Source organism: Thunnus maccoyii, chromosome 8 (assembly GCF_910596095.1).
Source record: "Thunnus maccoyii chromosome 8, fThuMac1.1, whole genome shotgun sequence".
Classification (NCBI taxonomy): domain Eukaryota; kingdom Metazoa; phylum Chordata; class Actinopteri; order Scombriformes; family Scombridae; genus Thunnus; species Thunnus maccoyii.
The window spans coordinates 35,052,655-35,076,449 of NC_056540.1; the positions used below are offsets into that span (position 1 = coordinate 35,052,655).

The 23,795-nt window shown below is 40.0% G+C and overlaps 1 protein-coding gene and 1 long non-coding RNA gene across 2 annotated transcripts; both read right to left on the reverse strand.

Annotated features, from left to right (window-relative positions):
- Positions 1-355: 355 nt before the first annotated feature.
- On the reverse strand, positions 356-8,717 carry LOC121902053 (vacuolar protein sorting-associated protein 27-like). The gene is made up of 4 exons (XM_042419230.1): positions 8,685-8,717; positions 7,923-8,012; positions 7,741-7,823; positions 356-471 (listed from the first exon to the last, which is right to left on the reverse strand). The coding sequence occupies exons 1-4, from the start codon at positions 8,692-8,694 to the stop codon at positions 394-396; spliced, it is 261 nt and encodes an 86-aa protein (XP_042275164.1). The 5' UTR covers positions 8,695-8,717; the 3' UTR covers positions 356-393.
- Positions 8,718-8,746: 29 nt separating this feature from the next.
- On the reverse strand, positions 8,747-9,963 carry LOC121902055. Its single transcript, XR_006097450.1, has 3 exons — positions 9,888-9,963; positions 9,130-9,556; positions 8,747-8,790 (listed from the first exon to the last, which is right to left on the reverse strand). It is a non-coding gene; the product is annotated as an uncharacterized LOC121902055 (long non-coding RNA).
- Positions 9,964-23,795: the final 13,832 nt, after the last annotated feature.

The following is a 23,795-nucleotide window of genomic DNA, read 5'->3' on the forward strand; positions in this document are numbered from 1 at the left end:
CACCATGAGGTGATGGATGAGATTCCTAACATGATGTCAGATGCCTGCCAAGTTTGATGTTCGTAGGCGTTTCTGATCTCCAGCCGCATCATAATGACAATAGCCTAATAATCATCACCATAATAATAACATTAATAATGATAACATAACAATAACTTTAATAATAATAATAACCATAATAATGACAACCATAATGATGACAATAACAGTAATAATAGCAATAATAACATTAATAATTTATATACAGTTACTATAAAATGATTTAAACATGAAACATTTTATTACTAATAACGTGTACAATCACTACACTAGTTATTAATGTAAGAGGAGGTGACCTGACCAAAGAATAATGTTTGACACCTGGTGAGACAGGTGAGCTGCTGGCATCTCAGGTCAGAGTCCAGCAGGTTGACTGAACTGATGAATCTGAAGTAATGACAGGAAGCGAGACACACAGCAACAGCAGAACACCTGAAACACACAGAGGAGGACAGGTACACACTGAAGACCTGTGTTAGCGTTAATACTTCCACCTTTCAGGTTTCACCTGCTCACAGTTTAGTATTTGCCAGGAATCTATAGTGTTTACCAGGGATCTATAGTGTTTAACAGGGATCTATAGTGTTTACCAGGGGTCTATAGAGTTTACCAGGGATCTATAGTGTTTAACAGGGATCTATAGAGTTTACCAGGGGTCTATAGAGTTTCCCAGGGGTCTATAGAGTTTACCAGGGGTCTATAGAGTTTACCAGGGGTCTATAGAGTTTCCAAGGGATCTATAGTGTTTAACAGGGATCTATAGTGTTTAACAGGGATCTATAGAGTTTCCCAGGGATCTATAGTGTTTAACAGGGATCTATAGTGTTTAACAGGGATCTATAGTGTTTAACAGGGGTCTATAGAGTTTCCCAGGGGTCTATAGAGTTTACCAGGGGTCTATAGAGTTTACCAGGGATCTATAGTGTTTAACAGGGATCTATAGTGTTTCCCAGGGGTCTATAGAGTTTCCCAGGGGTCTATAGAGTTTACCAGGGGTCTATAGAGTTTACCAGGGATCTATAGTGTTTTCAGGGGTCTATAGAGTTTCCAAGGGATCTATAGTGTTTCCCAGGGGTCTATAGAGTTTCCCAGGGGTCTATAGAGTTTCCCAGGGGTCTATAGAGTTTACCAGGGGTCTATAGAGTTTACCAGGGATCTATAGTGTTTTCAGGGGTCTATAGAGTTTCCAAGGGATCTATAGTGTTTCCCAGGGGTCTATAGAGTTTACCAGGGATCTATAGTGTTTACCAGGGGTCTATAGAGTTTCCAAGGGATCTATAGTGTTTCCCAGGGGTCTATAGAGTTTACCAGGGGTCCATAGAGTTTCCAAGGGATCTATAGTGTTTCCCAGGGATCTATAGAGTTTACCAGGGGTCCATAGAGTTTCCAAGGGATCTATAGTGTTTCCCAGGGATCTATGGTGTTTACCAGGGGTCCATAGAGTTTCCAAGGGATCTATAGTGTTTACCAGGGGTCTATAGAGTTTACCAAGGATCTATAGAGTTTTCAGGGGTCTATAGAGTTTCCCAGGGATCTATAGAGTTTCCCAGGGATCTATAGTGTTTACCAAGGATCTATAGAGTTTCCCAGGGATCTATAGAGTTTCCCAGGGATCTATAGAGTTTACCAGGGATCTATAGAGTTTCCCAGGGATCTATAGAGTTTCCCAGGGATCTATAGAGTTTACCAGGGATCTATAGAGTTTCCCAGAGGTCTATAGAGTTTTCAGGGGTCTGTAGAGTTTACCAGGGATCTATAGTGTTTAACAGGGATCTATAGTGTTTAACAGGGATCTATAGTGTTTACCAGGGGTCTATAGAGTTTCCAAGGGATCTATAGAGTTTACCAGGGATCTATAGTGTTTAACAGGGATCTATAGTGTTTACCAGGGATCTATAAAGTTTACAAGGGATCTATAGTGTTTAACAGGGATCTATAGTGTTTACAAGGGATCTATAGTGTTTAACAGGGATCTATAGTGTTTACAAGGGATCTATAGTGTTTACCAGGGATCTATAGAGTTTCCCAGGGATCTATAGAGTTTACCAAGGATCTATAGAGTTTACCAGGGATCTATAGAGTTTACCAAGGATCTATAGAGTTTACCAGGGATCTATAGAGTTTACCAGGGATCTGTAGAGTTTACCAGGGGTCTATAGAGTTTACCAAGGATCTATAGAGTTTACCAGGGATCTGTAGAGTTTACCAGGGGTCTATAGAGTTTACCAAGGATCTATAGAGTTTACCAGGGATCTATAGAGTTTACCAGGGATCTATAGAGTTTCCCAGGGATCTATAGTGTTTACCAAGGATCTATAGAGTTTACCAGGGGTCTATAGAGTTTACCAGGGATCCATAGTGTTTAACAGGGATCTATAGTGTTTACCAGGGATCCATAGTGTTTAACAGGGATCTATAGTGTTTATTAGGGATCCATAGAGTTTACCAGGGATCTATGGTGTTTATTAGGGATCTATAGTGTTTACCAGGGATCTATAGTGTTTAACAGGGATCTATAGTGTTTACCAGGGATCTATAGAGTTTATCACTCTGGTTACAGAATTTCATGTTCTCATTCATTAATTCCATATCAAAGCTTGTATTGAAGCGCATTCATTAGTGAAGGTTTGCTGTCTGTCAGAATCTAAATCCTGGTTGGATATTAGTTTGTTACTCAGGACTTTCTGAAGTTACCGCTTTTATGCACATCAGTCATTTCTTTGAACAGCGTTTTTTGCTCTTACATTCAAATATTACACAAACATATGGAAAAAATATTTTAAACTATGGTAATTCTATTTTGTTTTTACTTTACTCCCATAGTACATGTATGATGTTTATTTAGCGGCTGCGGCACCATTATCAGGCATTGCACCTCACCTCTGCAGGGTTGTGTGGAGATGTGGAATTGTGGTTGTGGCCATGTTTATTTGTAATCGCCCTGAAACAGTCAGGAAATAACGTTTTCTTCCTCTCATTCACCGGCTTTCTTGCTACCACCACTCACTCTGCAAGTGCACTCTCCAGCTCACTCAACCACTGCTTCTCTCTTGTCTTTTTTAAAATCAGTTGGGAAGCCATCAGCACAGCCTAACTTTACTTTTAACATTATCAAACAAAGGGAAATGTCCTCCCCTCTTCCTAGTAATGTTTTTGTCTTCCAAGCCAAAACGCACAACCCGTCTCCTGCCAGCTGGTGACCTGAGGCTGGTGAAGTGCACGTTGAAGTCATGACAGGAAAAAGAAAAGGAGAAAGTCATTTTGTCTCAATGAAAAATGTGGTCTCTTTGAAGCTTATGACAAACTGCCAATAATGAGCTGCAGCAGCGAAACAGTGTTTAAACAGCTGTTCTGTATTTTGAAACAGTCAGTAAAATTCTGTAAATATCGAAGCTGCCCGTCACATTACTTTATATTCATGTAATAAATATACAAATGTCAATTAGATGGTAATCTGCATGAGAAATTAAGAAAAAGGGAAAAAAACTTGGTTATAATAATCATCTGCTTATAGTGATCAATGTAACCGGGACGGAAGTGATCACTATAAGCGGTTTCCACGGTATCAGAGAATATATGTTAATACTTATGTTAATACTGAGTGAGCAGGATCGAGCAGCATCACTGAATGCTGTTGAGCCAAGATACAAATAGATGTCTGAACATTTAAAATCTACTGTATGGCTTCTGGTGACGTCATGATGACTATTTACACACCACTCAAACCCGGTACCACGCTCTTCCTCTACGGTGCCACCTCAGAGTACTGTTTCCTGTGAGAACTCCCCCTACTGGCCCCACCTGTCATTACCCCCTGCAGCTGTTGGTCTCCCCAATCAGACTATTGTGACAGACAGGTTTTTTCGCCCTCATGTCAGCTTCAATACTGTAAACAAAAATAACCTCTATTACTTAAAGCATACTGTCCATGCTTCCTCATCATCTCCCACCCTGTGTAATCTGGCTCTTCTGAATGTATGGTCTCTCTCAAATAAGTCCTTCATTCTTAATGATTTTATCTCATCTACTCACCCAGACTTCCTATTTTTCACAGAAACCTGGCTGAAACCTGGTGAACACGGCCAATTTTTGAAGTATGTCCGCCTGGCTATGATTTCTACAGTTCCCCTCGACCCACCGGCTGCAGGGGAGGCCTAGCGGTTATTTTCAGAAACTGCCATAAGTGCACTCCCATTGGTATTAATAATTATTCTACCTTCGAAGTCCTGATGTTCAAAACCAGTGATTCATGCCCGGTATTGTGTTTAATTGTGTATCGCCGTCCAAGGCTGGACGCCATCTTCCTCACTGAGTTCTCTGAGTTTTCTCTTCATTTGTTGTGAATCATGACAAATTTTAATCTCTGGTGATTTTAACTTTCATGTCGACCTCTCATCAAATGTCAGAGCCACTGAATTTCTGGGTACTATGGACTCTTTTAACTTTGTACAGCTTGTCTCTGGCCCAACCCATAACCGTGGTCACACTTTAGATTAGTGTTTACACTCAGCCTTCCCTCACTGGCTGTGGAAGATTTGGGGATCTCAGATCATCTGTGCATCAGGTTTTCCACCATATTCCATACTGTTCTCAAACCTCAATTACCTGCCTCTTCATCAATCAACCTTTCTACTGCTAGAAAATTCTCCAACCCCTATATAGCCTCTTCCCTGTCCTGTGACTTCAAGACCAGTTCTTCCTGCCCAAGTAAAGAGGATGTTTAACTCTGCTTGTATAGACATCTTGGACTCTGTTGCCCCACTCAATATTATAAAAACTAAAACTCAACCCTGGCTTAACGACAATAACTGTGCTCTTAGGCAATTTTTTTTTCTTTCGAACATGTTAAAATAACAAATAAAATATATTGTCAATGAAACAAACAAAAAATCAAAAATAACAGCAAACTTTCAGTAAGCCACACAAATAATAACCTTTCAATGTTCGAAAAGGGTTTAGGATGAAGTAGAGAACTTTTCTAGTCCTACCCCCTTTTTTAATTTACTTTATCGATCAATTCAAAGCCAAAAAAAAACATTCAGAACAACACAAGAATATAAATATGACTTGCATAGAAACAATAACAACAAACAAAAACAACACAAGTCAAAAAGACACTTTGTACCAAATTATATTATTCCAGTCAAGCTTTATGTTTATTCACAAAGTTAATGAAAGTAAATCAGAGGCGATAATGATATCTGGAACCTGGCCCTCACAATTAAATGATATAGTGTCATTTTGGCACTCTCAGCAGGGTTTTAGATATCTGGGAATCACATTTACACCAAGCTCTACACAATTCTTTAAGCTACTTAAATAAAGGAAGACTTAACAAGATGAGATGTCCTTCCACTTTCTCTATGTGGTAGAACAGAAACAGTGAAAATGAACATACTACCCAGACTTCTTTATTTATTTCAGTCTTTACTATATGGATACACATGTCAACTTTTACTCTGCTGGAAAAACTCATATCCAAATTTATATGGCAAAACAAAAGGCCCAGAATAAGATTGGAAACACTGTGCTCATCAGAGGACAGGGGAGGCCTGGGTCTCCCAAACCTTAAATATCACTACTGGGCAACTCAACTCAGTGCTGTGGTAGAATGGATTAATAACAACCAGGAGACCGGATGAGTCCAGACAGAGCAGAGTTCAGCCTAGGGGATAAGTCTGTCATTCTTACCTTTCTTGAATAAAAAGTTTTGGAATAAACTTAAAATAAACAAATGAATGGATCAGACACACTTTGCAAGTATGGGCAACGGTTAAAGAGAGGCTAGGCAGAGCACGCTCCTGCTGGCAATATAGATTTTCTTTCATCAATGTGGGATAGTGGATTCAGACGCTGGGCAATGAAAGGCTTGAGTACAGTAAACCAGCTTTTTGAGGGTAGTGAAATTAAATCTTTCGCTCAACTCCAAAATCAGTTTACATTACCTCCAAATGATCTGTTCCAATACCTACAAATAAGACACTACATTAAAAGCCATACAGAGTGGGAAAAGATTAGTAGAGACCCAAAAAGTGTTGAGCACCATTATACCATTGGTGTAATAGAAAAACACCGTCCAACCAAAAACCATGTCTCCCATATCTATAGATTGTTAACAGCCCACATGGCAGAAAATACCCTTCATGTGAAAGAGAAATGGGAGTTAGAATGAAATATTCGTTTTGAGGACAAGATCTTGGAGGATATCTGTATGAGTTGCCACAATGGTATTAACAGTCACCTATGGAAAGAATTCGATTGGAAGATAAAAATGAGATTTTTCAGGACTCCATTGATAGTTTCTGTGTATGATAAAGGCTCATTCTCAGCTTTGTGTTGGAGGAAATGTGAGATGATTGGAGATCATTCACATATCTTCTGGGACTTTCCAGTACAACAGGTGTTTTGGCAAGACATAAAGGAGGAGATTGAAAAAATCATGAAAATTGCCATCCCAATGGAGCCTATGTTATTTTTACTTGGGGAACCACTGAAAATGTAACAGGCAAAGACCAAAGATATACACTACGCATACTTCTATTGTTTGCCAGGAGAAAGATAACTATAAACTGGAGGAAAACACTTTCACTGACACACATTCAATGGACTCAGAGACTGAAACAAGTCTATACAATAAAATATATGACAGCAAAACTGCAAATAAAGATGGACATTTTCCTACAAAGATGGACTCCAGTTATTTGTACTTGAATGTCTAAATGCTAGAGTATAGACAAGGACTGTTTAATGATGTTCTATGTTCTGTGTTACGGACATTAATATTTAAATAAAGGTCGAAAAAATATGGCTTGTAATCACACACTATTAAGCAAAACATGCTAAAATGTTTGTGTACTATTTTTTGAATGGTCTTGCTTTTATGCATCTAAAAAGTCAGATCATCAAGGATTTTGAACTTGTAAAAAAGAAAGTGCTCTATATTGTGGGTTTATTTGCTGTGAAACAAGAGCCAAACGCAAAGTTGTGTAAACTGTCATGTTCATGTGAAATAAACAAACTACTGTTCAAACCTCGACGCCTTTTCAAGTACAAATCAGCAAACACATTATTATTGATCAGACTGTGAGCTACAGTCACGTCTCTGTGTCTTTGATCTATTTATGTTTTAAATCTTTTACGATACTTTTCATCTTCAGTCGCTGCTTCCTGTGTTTGTCCGTCATATTAAATCTGAACAAATATATTTAAAACGTAGCTGCAGCCTGATACACAGTCAGATTCCACTTTATCATCATTAAGGAAATGTAAGTCTGATAAATGATGAATTAATGGACGACACTGAATAAAACTTTATTGACACGTTTCCCGCTCTGACTCAGACTCTGTCCACATACATTAATATCTCTACGTCCACTGGATTAAAATGGAGGCTCTGCCTTTCATTTACCTGTTGCCATGGCGACCCGTAGTATCGGAGCTCCATTGATGATGGCTTTTTTCATTCATCACACGTGAGTTTAACTCTATTCAGAGTTGATTGAACTGACTCTGATCAGCTGTTCTGGAATCTCTGGTTCATTAACTAACTCTTAAGTTACCATGGTAACTGACCCTGAGTTTAAGTCACCTCTCTCTCTGGAACTGAAAACCCTGCGTTTCCTTCATCTCAATGTGAACAAACTCAGAGTTTTCACTAGTCCTGGTTTCTGAGACGGGGCCGGCTCACAGTTTAGTTGTTACCTGCTCACAGTTTCTGCAGTGATGTTTCCTGATTTGCATGCTGAACTCCTCTGAACAGAAGCTACAAGATTCAACCGGACGATCTGCAGAAAAAACATCAATTTACAACACAGATCCACCTGCAGCTCACCTGAACACACACAGACTCAGGTGGTTGAATATATTCTCCCTGATCTTCTCACCTGTCCTCTTACTGCAGGAGGTGGACTCAAACACCTTCTTCAGGATGAAGCTCAAATCAGCAGCACAGTCAGTCTGCTCACCTGATACACCTGGACAGGTGGAGACAGGTGGAGACAGGTGAGGACAGGTGAGGACAAGTGGAGACAGGTGGAGACAGGTTGAGACAGAGAGGACAGACATGACAGGTGGAGACAGAAAAGACAGATGACGACAGGTGAGGACAGGTGGAGACAAGTGAGTACAGGTGAGGACAGGTGGAGACAGAAAGGACAGGTGGAGACAGAAAGGACAGGTGGAGAGAGAAAAGACAGATGACGACAGGTGAGGACAGGTGGAGACAGAGAGGACAGGTGGAGACAGAGAGGACAGGTGGAGACAGAAAGGACAGGTGGAGACAGGTGAGGACAGGTGGAGACAGAAAGGACAGGTGGAGACAGGTGAGGACAGGTGAGGACAAGTGGAGACAGAAAGGACAAGTGGAGACAGGTGAGGACAGGTGGAAACAGGTGGAGACAGAAAGGACAGGTGGAGACAGGTGAGGACAGGTGGAGACAGGTGAGGACAGGTGGAGACAGGTGGAGACAGAAAGGACAGATGAGGACAGGTGGAGACAGGTGAGGACAGATGGAGACAGGTGGAGACAGAAAGGACAGGTGGAGACAGGTGAGGACAGGTGGAGACAGGTGAGGACAGGTGTGGACAAGTGGAGACAGAATGGACAGGTGGAGACAGAGAGGACAGGTGGAGACAGGTGCTCTCACCTGAGATCATCACACAGAGCTGCTGCAGGTGATCATCACTGTTGTTGCCATGGAAACAAGTGTGGAAGTTGTGGCCTTCCTGTTTCTGTTTCTTGCTCAGTTCAGCCTCAAGGAAACAAAGGTCCAGACAGGAGAGTGAGAGTGTGAGACATTGAGCTTGAACACTCAGGTGAAGCTGCAGAACATGTTAACGTGTCCTGAAAGCAGCTGAAGTTTCAGGTAATGAGATAACTGTCAGTGGGAGTGAAGTTTAAATAGTTTTAAAGTTGAATAGTAAATAGTTTGTTTTATCATTTAGGGATCAATGAGTGTAAAGTAAAACTTGAACTCTGTGAATTTAAGATTTCTTCAGAGTGGTTGCTGATTGGCTGCTGGTCACATGAGAGGCAGATCAGAAACAGTCAGGGACAGTTTTAGGTGAACAGACGTGATTGAGTCATCTCACCTGAGTGCCAGCTGTGATCCTCCACTGACTCAGACTGGGGTAGAGCCCGGAGCTTTCACCCAGCTGTAGAGCTCTTACTCTGGGTAAACTCTGCTCACTGTCCCCCTCTGTCTCCTGGTCAACTGTCTCCTGGGTGTCTGTCTCCTGGGTGTCTGTCTCCTTGACCTCTGTCTCCTGGTCAACTGTCTCCTGGTCAACTGTCTCCTGGTCAACTGTCTCCTTGACGTCTGTCTCCTGGTCAACTGTCTGCTTGGTGTCTGTCTCCTTGACGTCTGTCTCCTGGGCAACTGTCTCCTGGGTGTCTGTCTCCTGGGTGTCTGTCTCCTGGGCAACTGTCCTCTGAGACAGTGCAGTTGATCCCTGGTGGTGTTTGTTGAATGAAGAAACTGTCTGAACATCTTCTTCATATGGAGGAGCGCTGGGACACCTGGCAGGGGGATGAAGATCAGTGAAAACTGCTGATAGCTCAGGTATGTCTGTGTGACTCAGTTTGATATTTAAAAGTGTTTCAATGTTTTAGTTGTTTGCTATGAAAATAACTTCAGTGCAGCAGACCAATAATCAATAATCAGTCTTCTTCAGCTTTATATCAGAGCTGTTATCACTCATGTTTTAATCTTTTATTTCTGATTCTTTGTTTTTATCCCTTTTATTTAATAATTTATTTTTTGCAAAATACACATTTTTAAAAGTTTGACACTTTAATACTGATAACAGTCAGCTGATCATCTGAGTGTTTTAAGTGTAAAATAACATACCTGGAACACTTGCAGGGAGTCAGCTGACAGCAGCTCCAGCTGTCCAAACACAGTAGCTCTGAATCTCCGTCCTCACCTGTCTCCCCCTCCCCCTCCCCCTCCCCCTCTCCCTCCTCCTCCTCCTCCTCCTCACCCTCCCCCTCCCCTCTGGAACAGGCGGGGGGGCGGCAGCTGGTTTTGCTTCTCTGCAGAGCTGCTTCCACCCAGAGGCGTGACAGAGCGGAGGGAGTCGATGAGAAAGGGGGGGACCTCCAGCTTCTCCTCCCCAACAGAGGGGAGCAGGGCAGGGAGCAGGGGAGACGCCTCCGCCCCCCCCCTGCACCTGGAGAGGACGGGAGGGACGAGCTGTCTCTCATTTTCACAAAAGGTCGGACGGGAAGTCGAGGAGAACATGCTGATGTTTCTGAGGCTCCGCCCCTGGCAGGTCTGACACTGATGATGTCACAGGGGGCAGGATGAAGGTGTGCTTCCTGTGAGGGCGGAGTCTGCAGCAGCTCCCTGACAACAATCAAACAAACTTGTGTATTTCAGGTGTTGGGCCTTGGCTACAGGTTTGGCTACAGTCAAGTACAGCTCCTTGCCCAAATTTGAGATCATCAGTGGAAAAAGGGACGAGCTGACATCTTCTGGTCACTATATTTACCACCACTGGCCACAGGAGGGCGCACAAATCAACATATAAAAGGAGCCTTGCATAGATAAACATATGATATTAACCTGTTTCCCTGTTTTAATTTGGGTTATTAATTGCTTTAGCTAAATTCTGATATAGATATAGATATAGCTAGATATCTACTCCTGTGGCAGACTAGTTGTGTTGACTCTAAAGGATTTTGGATTGTCTAAGATTATGCTGAAATTAATATTGCACAATTATGAATAATTGCCAACAATACTCTGCCTCACACGGGGCACCATTTTGTTGGGCCTTGGCTACAAGTTTGGCTATCGGCAATAATTACTGATTATTAAAGACAATAATTAATGATTAAAATCGATAGAGATTATTAATAATAATTAAAAATAACAGGGCGCCACCCTTGGGTCAGCCAAATTCAGTCTTCAAATTTACTAAGCTATCAATTTGGAACTCTGATTAATAGTTAACTTATTAACTATAAACAACATCACCATATCAATAGGTGATCTCACAGCAACACACAGCATATTGACAAGAAGGCAAACCCAGCTACATACGCCTTAGAGGAAGCAGCAGAAAATGAGGAGCAGGAGTGATTGAACCGCACCAAGAGTGACAGTTCTCAAGGTTGACAAAACCAAAAGGAAAATACAAAACGAATGTAAGCCAGAGTATTGAAGTTGCCTAACACAGAGGCCCCGTTTGTCACATTAGCTGGAGGCAAACTATTTAACTGGACTTTTCGCATGCTTATCAGCCTATGGAAGTGGACGTGGATTCAGAGGAACACCTGCACAGCTGCCACCATCTGTCACATGGGGATCAGTCCCTCTTCAGTAGCTGATATCTCCAGTCATATTATTTCTGTCTACTGTGCTGCACCCTACCCTAACCCTGGTCAGATCCTCCACTGCAGGTCTGTCAACACTCAACAATCAGTAAGAGAGATCTGCAGGTTTTAAAGGTTTTATGACATCATCACCTGGGGAAAAACAGCAGAGAATCCAGCCTCTGGGGGGCGGGGCTCAGTGTCTCCAGGGTAACGGTGACATCATCACAGACCTGACAAGTCTTCGCTGAGGTCAAAGGTCGAATAACAGTTTCTACATCCTGATTGAGAGAGACCACAGAGAGATACACTGATCAATAATATTTACTCATTAACTACACACAATACATATTAAGTAATATTAAGTAACATTAGTTAATATTAACTAATAATGACAAACAATAACTAATAATAACTAACAGTCCACAGAGACACACTGATAAATATTATTAACTCATGAACTCATATTAACTAATATTATAATCAACAACTAATAAGAGACAGAGTCCACAGAGACATGGATGTATGACAGTACTACTGGTCATACTGCCAGACCAGTAATAAGAAATTATAACCAAAGTTAACCAGTAACAAGTAATAACCAGTACTACTGTTCATGCTGCCAGACCAGTAATAAGAAATATAACCAAAGTTAACCAGTAACAAGTAATAACCAGTACTACTGGTCATACTGCCAGACCAGTAATAAGAAATATAACCAAAGTTAACCAGTAACAAGTAATAACCAGTACTACTGTTCATACTGCCAGACCAGTAATAAGAAATATAACCAAAGTTAACCAGTAACAAGTAATAACCAGTACTACTGTTCATACTGCCAGACCAGTAATAAGAAATTATAACCAAAGTTAACCAGTAACAAGTAATAACCAGTACTACTGGTCATACTGCCAGACCAGTAATAAGAAATATAACCAAAGTTAACCAGTAACAAGTAATAACCAGTACTACTGTTCATGCTGCCAGACCAGTAATAAGAAATATAACCAAAGTTAACCAGTAACAAGTAATAACCAGTACTACTGTTCATACTGCCAGACCAGTAATAAGAAATTATAACCAAAGTTAACCAGTAACAAGTAATAACCAGTACTACTGGTCATACTGCCAGACCAGTAATAAGAAATTATAACCAAAGTTAACCAGTAACAAGTAATAACCAGTACTACTGGTCATGCTGCCAGACCAGTAATAAGAAATTATAACCAAAGTTAACCAGTAACAAGTAATTACCAGTACTACTGATCATGCTGCCAGACCAGTAATAAGAAATATAACCAAAGTTAACCAGTAACAAGTAATAACCAGTACTACTGGTCATGCTGCCAGACCAGTAATAAGAAATATAACCAAAGTTAACCAGTAACAAGTAATAACCAGTACTACTGGTCATGCTGCCAGACCAGTAATAAGAAATTATAACCAAAGTTAACCAGTAACAAGTAATAACCAGTACTACTGTTCATACTGCCAGACCAGTAATAAGAAATTATAACCAAAGTTAACCAGTAACAAGTAATAACCAGTACTACTGTTCATACTGCCAGACCAGTAATAAGAAATTATAACCAAAGTTAACCAGTAACAAGTAATAACCAGTACTACTGGTCATACTGCCAGACCAGTAATAAGAAATTATAACCAAAGTTAACCAGTAACAAGTAATAACCAGTACTACTGTTCATACTGCCAGACCAGTAATAAGAAATTATAACCAAAGTTAACCAGTAACAAGTAATAACCAGTACTACTGGTCATACTGCCAGACCAGTAATAAGAAATATAACCAAAGTTAACCAGTAACAAGTAATAACCAGTACTACTGTTCATACTGCCAGACCAGTAATAAGAAATTATAACCAAAGTTAACCAGTAACAAGTAATAACCAGTACTACTGGTCATGCTGCCAGACCAGTAATAAGAAATATAACCAAAGTTAACCAGTAACAAGTAATAACCAGTACTACTGGTCATACTGCCAGACCAGTAATAAGAAATATAACCAAAGTTAACCAGTAACAAGTAATAACCAGTACTACTGGTCATACTGCCAGACCAGTAATAAGAAATTATAACCAAAGTTAACCAGTAACAAGTAATAACCAGTACTACTGTTCATGCTGCCAGACCAGTAATAAGAAATATAACCAAAGTTAACCAGTAACAAGTAATAACCAGTACTACTGTTCATACTGCCAGACCAGTAATAAGAAATATAACCAAAGTTAACCAGTAACAAGTAATAACCAGTACTACTGTTCATACTGCCAGACCAGTAATAAGAAATTATAACCAAAGTTAACCAGTAACAAGTAATAACCAGTACTACTGGTCATGCTGCCAGACCAGTAATAAGAAATATAACCAAAGTTAACCAGTAACAAGTAATAACCAGTACTACTGGTCATGCTGCCAGACCAGTAATAAGAAATATAACCAAAGTTAACCAGTAACAAGTAATAACCAGTACTACTGGTCATGCTGCCAGACCAGTAATAAGAAATATAACCAAAGTTAACCAGTAACAAGTAATAACCAGTACTACTGGTCATGCTGCCAGACCAGTAATAAGAAATTATAACCAAAGTTAACCAGTAACAAGTAATAACCAGTACTACTGGTCATACTGCCAGACCAGTAATAAGAAATTATAACCAAAGTTAACCAGTAACAAGTAATAACCAGTACTACTGGTCATACTGCCAGACCAGTAATAAGAAATTATAACCAAAGTTAACCAGTAACAAGTAATAACCAGTACTACTGGTCATGCTGCCAGACCAGTAATAAGAAATTATAACCAAAGTTAACCAGTAACAAGTAATAACCAGTACTACTGGTCATGCTGCCAGACCAGTAATAAGAAATTATAACCAAAGTTAACCAGTAACAAGTAATAACCAGTACTACTGGTCATGCTGCCAGACCAGTAATAAGAAATTATAACCAAAGTTAACCAGTAACAAGTAATAACCAGTACTACTGGTCATGCTGCCAGACCAGTAATAAGAAATATAACCAAAGTTAACCAGTAACAAGTAATAACCAGTACTACTGTTCATACTGCCAGACCAGTAATAAGAAATTATAACCAAAGTTAACCAGTAACAAGTAATAACCAGTACTACTGGTCATGCTGCCAGACCAGTAATAAGAAATATAACCAAAGTTAACCAGTAACAAGTAATAACCAGTACTACTGGTCATACTGCCAGACCAGTAATAAGAAATATAACCAAAGTTAACCAGTAACAAGTAATAACCAGTACTACTGGTCATGCTGCCAGACCAGTAATAAGAAATTATAACCAAAGTTAACCAGTAACAAGTAATAACCAGTACTACTGGTCATACTGCCAGACCAGTAATAAGAAATTATAACCAAAGTTAACCAGTAACAAGTAATAACCAGTACTACTGGTCATACTGCCAGACCAGTAATAAGAAATATAACCAAAGTTAACCAGTAACAAGTAATAACCAGTACTACTGGTCATGCTGCCAGACCAGTAATAAGAAATTATAACCAAAGTTAACCAGTAACAAGTAATAACCAGTACTACTGGTCATGCTGCCAGACCAGTAATAAGAAATATAACCAAAGTTAACCAGTAACAAGTAATAACCAGTACTACTGGTCATACTGCCAGACCAGTAATAAGAAATATAACCAAAGTTAACCAGTAACAAGTAATAACCAGTACTACTGGTCATACTGCCAGACCAGTAATAAGAAATATAACCAAAGTTAACCAGTAACAAGTAATAACCAGTACTACTGGTCATACTGCCAGACCAGTAATAAGAAATATAACCAAAGTTAACCAGTAACAAGTAATAACCAGTACTAGCTGTTCTAAATTCTGTGTACAGGAGATGTGATGATATTAAATTACATACTATATTTGATTATGTTACATTATATTTGATTATATTACATTATGTTTGATTATGTTACATTATGTTTGATTATGTTACATTATATTTGATTATGTTACATTATATATTATGATGCTATTATTTGTCCAGCTGTTTAACAGGGTTACGTCATTCTCACTACATGGACACAAGTTTGTTTCCTCCTACTTTTGTCTGAGCTCATTAGTTTCAAGAAAGTGAAATCAAAATTAGATTTTAGATCAAAATTAATTAATTCACACATGAATCATGACTGAATAAAATATTTTATTAATGATTATCTGCTCAGTTTTCTTTAAAAAATTATATATTTACACTTAAATGGTCTAAATGTTTTAATTTAATTCATTTTAATGAACCAAACTGAAGAAAAAGTAGAAGGGTAGTAAATGGACTGCATTTATGCCATTAACACACTCACTCATTCATTCACACTCACTCACTCATTCACACTCACTCACTCATTCACACTCACTCACTCACTCATTCACACACACTCACTCATTCAAACTCACTCACTCACTCATTCACACACACTCACTCATTCACACTCACTCACTCACTCATTCACACTCACTCACTCATTCACACTCACTCACTCACTCACTCATTCACACACACACACTCATTCATTCACACACACACACTCATTCACACTCACTCACTCATTCACACTCACTCACTCATTCACACTCACTCACTCACTCACTCATTCACACACACACACTCATTCATTCACACACACACACTCATTCACACTCACTCAGTCATGTGAGCCCACCGGGGTCTCGGTGGATGAGGACGGTGCAGGGAGAGAAAGCAGGACCGCTGACCAGGTTGAGGAAACAACCACACAAACCATCTTCCTCTCTAACGCCACCATCACTCCCATAATGGACTCGCTGGAGCCGCCGTTTGCTGCAAACAGTTTCACCCGAAGTTGTTGTGTGACGATAATAACAGAAACCTGGCTTCAGCCGTCGATCCCCGACACTGCAGTACAGCTAGCAGGCTGCACGATCCACCGCCAAGGAACAAACCAGAAACAAAGACTCCGGTGAGAGCAGAAGAAGAAGACTCTGCATTTATGTGCACAATGACTGGCGTAGACGCAGCCGAATCATAGACAGTCGATGTTTCCCTGATCTAGAGGTTCTGTCAGTCATATGCAGACCTTTACTAATTATAAAGGCAGCAATCCAACAACTGCCAACGCAGATGCCTCATTGGCAGGGAAACTGAACTGTTTCTTTGCCCATTTTGAGCTAAAAAGCCTAAACTCGGACACGCCGATTCCACCTACCATCAGCACCTGTCCGCTCATTATACAGGAACATGAGACAGGTGCTTAGATCAGTGAAGCTGAGGAAGGCTGCCGGCCGTGATGGAGTACCTGGGAAAGTTTTTGCTGTTCTCAACTCAGTTAATTTTGCTATTTTTTTCATTACTGCGGATTAATACCTGCTGTACATTTAAACTTACACTAGTTCAACTCAAGCACTCTTAGCTCTCTCCTTCTTTTAGCGACTTTTCTTACTAATCCCACAGTTGTTAGTTATTTTAGCTCAGCAGTTATCTTAGCAGCTAACTTAGCTAAGCAGTTAGCGAAGGCTTCTCTCTCCCTCTCGCTCTCCTGCTCTGTCTTGCTCGGTGTGTCTTATGTTTAGTTATTCCGCTGCCTCCTTTAGTGATAGTGATATGTGTAATAAGTGTAGTTTATTTGCAGTACTGCAGGTGAGGCTCAGTGAATTGGAAGTGCAGCTCCACACCACGGAAAACCAATCATTAGCTTGGCTGGTTGTCGAGGTGGCGTCCAGCAAACGATGTGGGCTTCATAGATAACTGGCAGACTTTCTGGGGAAGACCTGGTCTGATTAGGAGAGACGGCATACATCCCACTCTGGATGGAGCTGCTCTCATATCTAGAAATATGGCTGAGTTTATTAGTAAACCAAAACCATGACAACCCAGAGCTGAGACCAGGAAGCAGAGCTGCAGTCCTACACGCTTCTCTGCACCTCCATTAGAGCAGTTACCCACCCAAAACCACATAGAGACCACGTCTGTCCCCAAAACCACATAGAGACCGCGTCTGTCCCCAAAACCACATAGAGACTGTGTCTGTCCCCAAAACCACATAGAGACCGCGTCTGTCCCAAAACCACATAGAGACCACGTCTGTCCCCAAAACCACATAGAGACCGCGTCTGTCCCCAAAACTACATAGAGACCACGTCTGTCCCCAAAACCACATAGAGACCGTGTCTGTCCCCAAAACCACATAGAGACCACGTCTGTCCCCAAAACTACATAGAGACCGTGTCTGTCCCCAAAACCACATAGAGACTGTGTCTGTCCCCAAAACCACATAGAGACTGCGTCTGTCCCCAAAACCACATAGAGACTGCGTCTGTCCCCAAAACCACATAGAGACTGTGTCTGTCCCCAAAACCACATAGAGACCACGTCTGTCCCCAAAACCACATAGAGACTGTGTCTGTCCCCAAAACCACATAGAGACCATGTCTGTCCCCAAAACCACATAGAGACCACGTCTGTCCCCAAAACCACATAGAGACTGTGTCTGTCCCCCGACCACTTAAATCAATTGAATCTAAAATAAACAGAAGAGTCATTCATAAAAATCTAGTAAAAATTAAAACCACTCCTCCAACAGTTCAACAAAATAAGAGAATTAAATGTGGACTCTTGAACATTAGATCTCTGTCATCTGAAGCCGTATTAGTAAACGATTTAATCTCAGATCATCATATTGATTGATTGTCTTACTGAAACCTGGCTGTGTCATGAAGAACATGTCAGTCTAAATGAATCCAGTCCTCCCAGTCATATTAATACTCACATTCCTCCAGACACTGGCCGAGGAGGAGGAGTCGCAGCCTAATTATCAACTCTAGACCTGAACTTCATTATAACTCATTAGAAAGTCTTGTTCTTAGTCTCTCAGCCAACCTGGAAAACTTTACAGCCAGTTCTATGTGTTATAGTGTACCGTCCTCCTGGTCCGTACTCTGAACTCTTATCTGAATTCTCAGAGTTTTTGTCGTATTTAGTCCTTAGTACAGATAAAGTAATTATAGTAGGTGATTTAATATTCATGTGGACGTTGATAGTGACAGTCTCAGTACTGCATTTATCTCATTATTAGACTCAACTGGCTTCTCTCAGTGTGTAAATAATCCCATTCACTGTCTGAACCACACCCTCCACCTTGTTCTGAATTATGGGACTGAAATTGAACATTTAATAGTTTTTCCACAAAATCCTATTTTATCAGATCATTACTTAATAACTTTTGAATTCCTATTACTGGATTACACACCATTAGACAAAAATGTCCTCACTAGATGTCTATCTGATAGTGTTGTAGATAAATTTAAGGAAGTAGTTCCATCAGTACTGAATTCACTGCCATGTCTCAATACTACAGGGACTCTTATGTTAACTTTAGTTCCTCCCAAACTGATAATCTTGTTGATAGTGCTGCAGGCTCATTACGAATAACACTCGACTCCATCGCCCCCTTAAAAAAGAAGATAATAAAACATAAGAGGTTAGCTCCATGGTTTAACTCCCAAACCTGCAAATTAAAGCAAACATCATGAAAATATGAAAGGATTTGGCGTTCCAGCAAAGTAGAAGAATCTCACTTAGTCTGGCAAGATAGTGTTAAAACATATAGGAAGGCCCTCTGTAATGCCAGAGCCGCCTATTACTCAGCATTAATAGAAGAGAATAAAAACAGCCCTAGGTTCCTTTTCAGCACTTTGGCTGACAAAGAGTCATAACTCTATTGATCCATGTATTCCTATAGCTCTCAGTAGTAACGGCTTTATGAGCTTCTTTAATGATAAAATTCTAACTATTAGAGACAAAATTAACCACCTCCTGCCCTCAACAGGCACCGTTCTCTCCCCAAACACAGGAACCTTAGAAACAGCAGTAAATCCTGACATATATTTGGACTGTTTTTCTCCAGTAGACTTGTCTGAACTAACTTCAATGATCTGTTCATCTAAACCATCAACCTGTCTCTTAGATCCCATCCCAACTAGGCTGCTTAAGGAAGCCTTACCCTTAGTGAGCACTTCTTTACTAGATATGATCAATCTGTCTTTAGTAACAGGCTATGTACCACAGTCCTTTAAAGTAGCTGTAATTAAACCTCTTCTTAAGAAGCCTACTCTTGATTCAGGTGTTTTAGCCAATTATAGACCTATATCTAACCTTCCATTTCTATCTAAGATCCTTGAGAAAGCAGTCTCTAATCAGTTATGTGACTTTCTACATAACAATAGTTTATTTGAGGATTTTCAGTCAGGATTTAGAGGCATCATAGCACAGAAACAGCACTGGTGAAAGTCACTAATGACCTCCTAACTGCATCGGACAAAGGATTTGTCTCTATACTTGTCCTGTTAGATCTTAGTGCCGCATTCGACACAATTGACCATCAAATCCTTTTGCAGAGACTGGAACATTTAATTGGCATTAAAGGAACTGCATTAAGCTGGTTTAAGTCCTATTTATCAGACTGATTTCAGTTTGTACATGTTAATGATGAATCCTCCGTGAAGGCAAAAGTTAGACACGGAGTTCCACAAGGTTCTGTACTTGGACCAATTCTATTCACCTTATATATGCTTCCTTTAGGTAATATTATTAGGAAACACTCCATAAATTTTCATTGTTATGCAGATGACACCCAATTATATTTATCAATGAAGCCAGATGAACCCAATCAGTTAAACAAACTCCAAACATGCCTTAACGACATAAAGACCTGGATGACCTGCAATTTTCTACTACTAAACTCAGATAAAACTGAAGTTATTGTGTTTGGCCCTAAACACCTTAGAAACACATTATCTAATGATAAAGCTACTCTGGATGGCATTACCCTGGCCTCCAGCACCACCGTAAGGAATCTGGGAGTTATCTTTGATCAGGATATGTCCTTTAACTCCCACATAAATCAAATCTCAAGGACTGCCTTTTTTCACTTACGTAATATCACAAAAATCACATCCTGTCCCTAAAACCTGTAGATGTTATCTGCACATCTTTTTATACAACAAACAATAAATTTGTGACAGTTTTTAGCTACAGCCTGTTGTGTGTAACACTGGCTGCTATATTAACTTAAACAGTGATGTTTACTGTAAACTACATTGGGACAAACAGCAACAACCCCAAATTAGTTATTAACAGATTATAAATTATTTATCAGTTATGGCACCTCTTTAAATGAATTTCCTGTCATGAACTCAGCCAGACTCTCTAAGACAAACACGTGATGAAAGCAGGTGTCCTCTCAGGTGTTTGAGCAGCACGTGGACGTCTCAGGTTCAACTTTTCTTTTCAGACTCAATTAGACTGCCTGCAGACAAACTGAGGGACAAAACACTATAAGGTTCACTTATAAAGAGAAACACCTTCCTCCCTAAATAATTCCCACTGGCCACATACAGGTAAACTCACACCTCACAAACAGGTAAACTCACACCTCACAAACAGGTAAACTCACACCTCACATACAGGTAAACTCACACCTCAGTTGTCTTTAACAGGACTGATGTTACAACTTATTTTGCTGTTTCCACGTTTGCCTTTGAGCCGCGTCGGAGAAGAATTTCGTATATTGTGTGACAGACAATAAAGTTGATTGTATCTTGAATCTTGAACCACCTCTGATCCTCAGAACTCACCTGGCTCAGGTAGACTCACCTGGCTCAGGTAGACTAATTTTAAACAGTTATAGTTTCATGTTTCTTTTCTTATTTATTGAGTTATTAAATTAACTCAAAGATGAGTCAGACAGTTAAAACATGATTATATTTATATAAAAACAAGTTTGTAGGCTGCATTTTTATATATTTTTATTTGTAATAAATGATTTTCTATAATATTGTACAGTTCATACTGAGTGACGTTAAAGCTTTAACATTAATAATAATCAGCTGATCAACAGAACAGATTTCATATTTTTACTTTTATTGATAATAAGAATCGGGATTGTTTTTACCTTCTTGGGTTTGTGGAGCCACTTCCTGATTTTATCCATCGCTCCTCTGTCTGTCTGTCTGTGTTCTGACTGTGACTCCTTACCTGTACAGGTAGACCGCAGGTGGGCGGGGCTTCAGTCCTCCTCTCTCTTCTGTTCTCTTTGTGTTTGTAATGAAATCTAAAACCTGATCCTAGAGAGTCCAGGTACACATGTCCCTGTCTGACAAAACTGGACATTGAAGGTGAAGGTGATAGTGGACTTGAAGGTATGATCAATAAGTAATAACAACCATATCCTAATCAATAACTAATAATAACCTGCTGTGGGTCTGAACACAGAGAGCTCAGTGTGATCACATCAGGAGAAACATGAGATAATAACGTGTTTAATCAGTTTCATTGATCGGAGATGATCAGATGATCATCCACAGTGATCTTTTTATTTTTTTTATCTTTTTTTATTTTTGTTCAATTTATGACATAAGAAGTAATATGAATGAATGTTCTCTGAATAAATGCTCCAATATACAGATGAAAGGCTCAATGGGACACATTTAAAGAATGCAGGCAATTAGTTAACAACATTAAAATGATGATGATGGGGATGAAGGCTCACGTGAGGTCACATATATGACAACTGAAGCTGCCTCAGAGAGTATAAAACTGACAACAGAGAATAACAGAAGTGTCGCAGCGTGGAATGATTTGGCTGTTAAAGAAAGAAAGTTTGCTCTCAGAAACTTCAGAAATAACATGAATTTGCACATGGAGACAATTTAGCAATAACAGATATGGAAAAGTCAGTGTTCACAGTGAAATCACTTTACTTACAGACATAAACAAAGGAAAGAAGACCTGACAGATAAAGAAAAGGTGGATGGTATAAAGGTAGAGATCAGAGGGCAGCAGGTATTCTGCTCTGAGACAATTATCAGAGAATCAGTCAGAAATAGTGTTGAAACTTTTCAATAAGATGTGGACAGCAGGAAGACTTCCTGGTATTCATTTCACCATTTGCTAAACCAGGAAAAGATAAACTACAGACCAACAGCTCTAACCTCCTCTACAGGAAAAATGGTTAATTAAAATGAACCAGCAAGCTGGAAGGTTATATAACCAGGTCATGGAACAGAACCATCATGCCAATTCTATTTAATATTGTGATTAATGATATCTTTGAAAATACAGGAACAGGAATACAGTCATGATTGTACACGGATGATGAAGCAATCTGCAGAAACATCAAAACACTCAAATACTGAGCATGTGGATCATATACAGCCCATAATTTCCAACATGGTATCAGTGTAAATAGCAGACCTGACTGTCTTCAGTGGTGGACAACGTTAAACCAGATTCTTCTGCTGCAGTACAAACAGTTTTAGAGAATATTTTAATTGTGGTTTATATAATTTTATTGAATGTGCAGCAGCTGAGAATAGATGTTTATCTCTGTTGGATACCAGCACATGTTGTAATAGACGGAAACGAGGTTGTTGAAATTAGAGATCAGAAGGAAAATCATTAATTCATCAGAGAATAATGACGGAAATCTGGAATAACAACAACACTTATGTTAGAGGTAGGGTAGATATCTATATATCACTTTATTAGGAACACCTTGCTAGTGCCGGCTTGGACCCCAGAACTGGACCAGAACTGCCTTAATTCTTTGTGGCACAGATTCAACAAGGTGCTGGAAACATTCTTCAGAGATTTTCATCACACAGCTGCTGCAGATGTGTCGGCTGCACATCCATGATGTGAATCTCCCGTTGCACCACATCCCGAAGCTGCTCTGTTGCACTGAGATCTGGTGACTGTGGAGACCGTTTAGTGAACTCATTGTCATGTTCAAGACACCAGTTTGAGATGATTTGATCTTTGTGACATGGCGCATTATTCTGCTGGTAGTAGCTGTTAGAAGATGGACACACTGTGGTCACATGGTCATCAACAGTACTGGTAGGCTGTGGCATTTCAATGATGCTCAGCTGGTACTAAGCAGCCAAACCATTAAACCACCAGCAGCAGCCTGAACCATTTCTACAAAGCATGATGGATCCAGGCTTTCATGTTGTTTACACCAAATTCTGACCCGATTATTTGAATGTTGCAGCAGAAATTGAGACTCATCAGACCAGGAAGAACCTGAGATGGAATTTTACCTTCTTAAGTTTCATGAAGTCGTTTCTGAGCTTTTTTACAGGGTGGAGATGTGTGATGTCCATGACAGGTTCTCTGTGGTGCTGATACCCAGGAACTTAAAACCTGCTGCACCTCAGCTCCACTGATGTAGACATGGCTGTGTGTCTTTGCCTTTATTTCTAAAATCAACAATCAGCTGCTTGGTTTTGTTGACGTTGGGCAGCAGGTTGTTGATTTCCTCTTGATATGAACTCTCGTTGTTTGAAATCCGGCCGATGACGGTGGTGATGGTGAGTTCTCTCCATGTCGGGGTTGCAGTCGGGG

Bases quoted from the DNA above. Each gene is read 5' to 3' on its own strand.
- LOC121902053 (XM_042419230.1), bottom strand. The intron at 7,824-7,922 runs GTGAGAAGATCA...TTTTTTCTGCAG, and splicing joins CTCCTGCAGTAAGAGGACAG to ATCGTCCGGTTGAATCTTGT. The intron at 472-7,740 runs GTAACAACTAAA...TGTGTGTTTCAG, and splicing joins ACTGCAGAAACTGTGAGCAG to GTGTTCTGCTGTTGCTGTGT.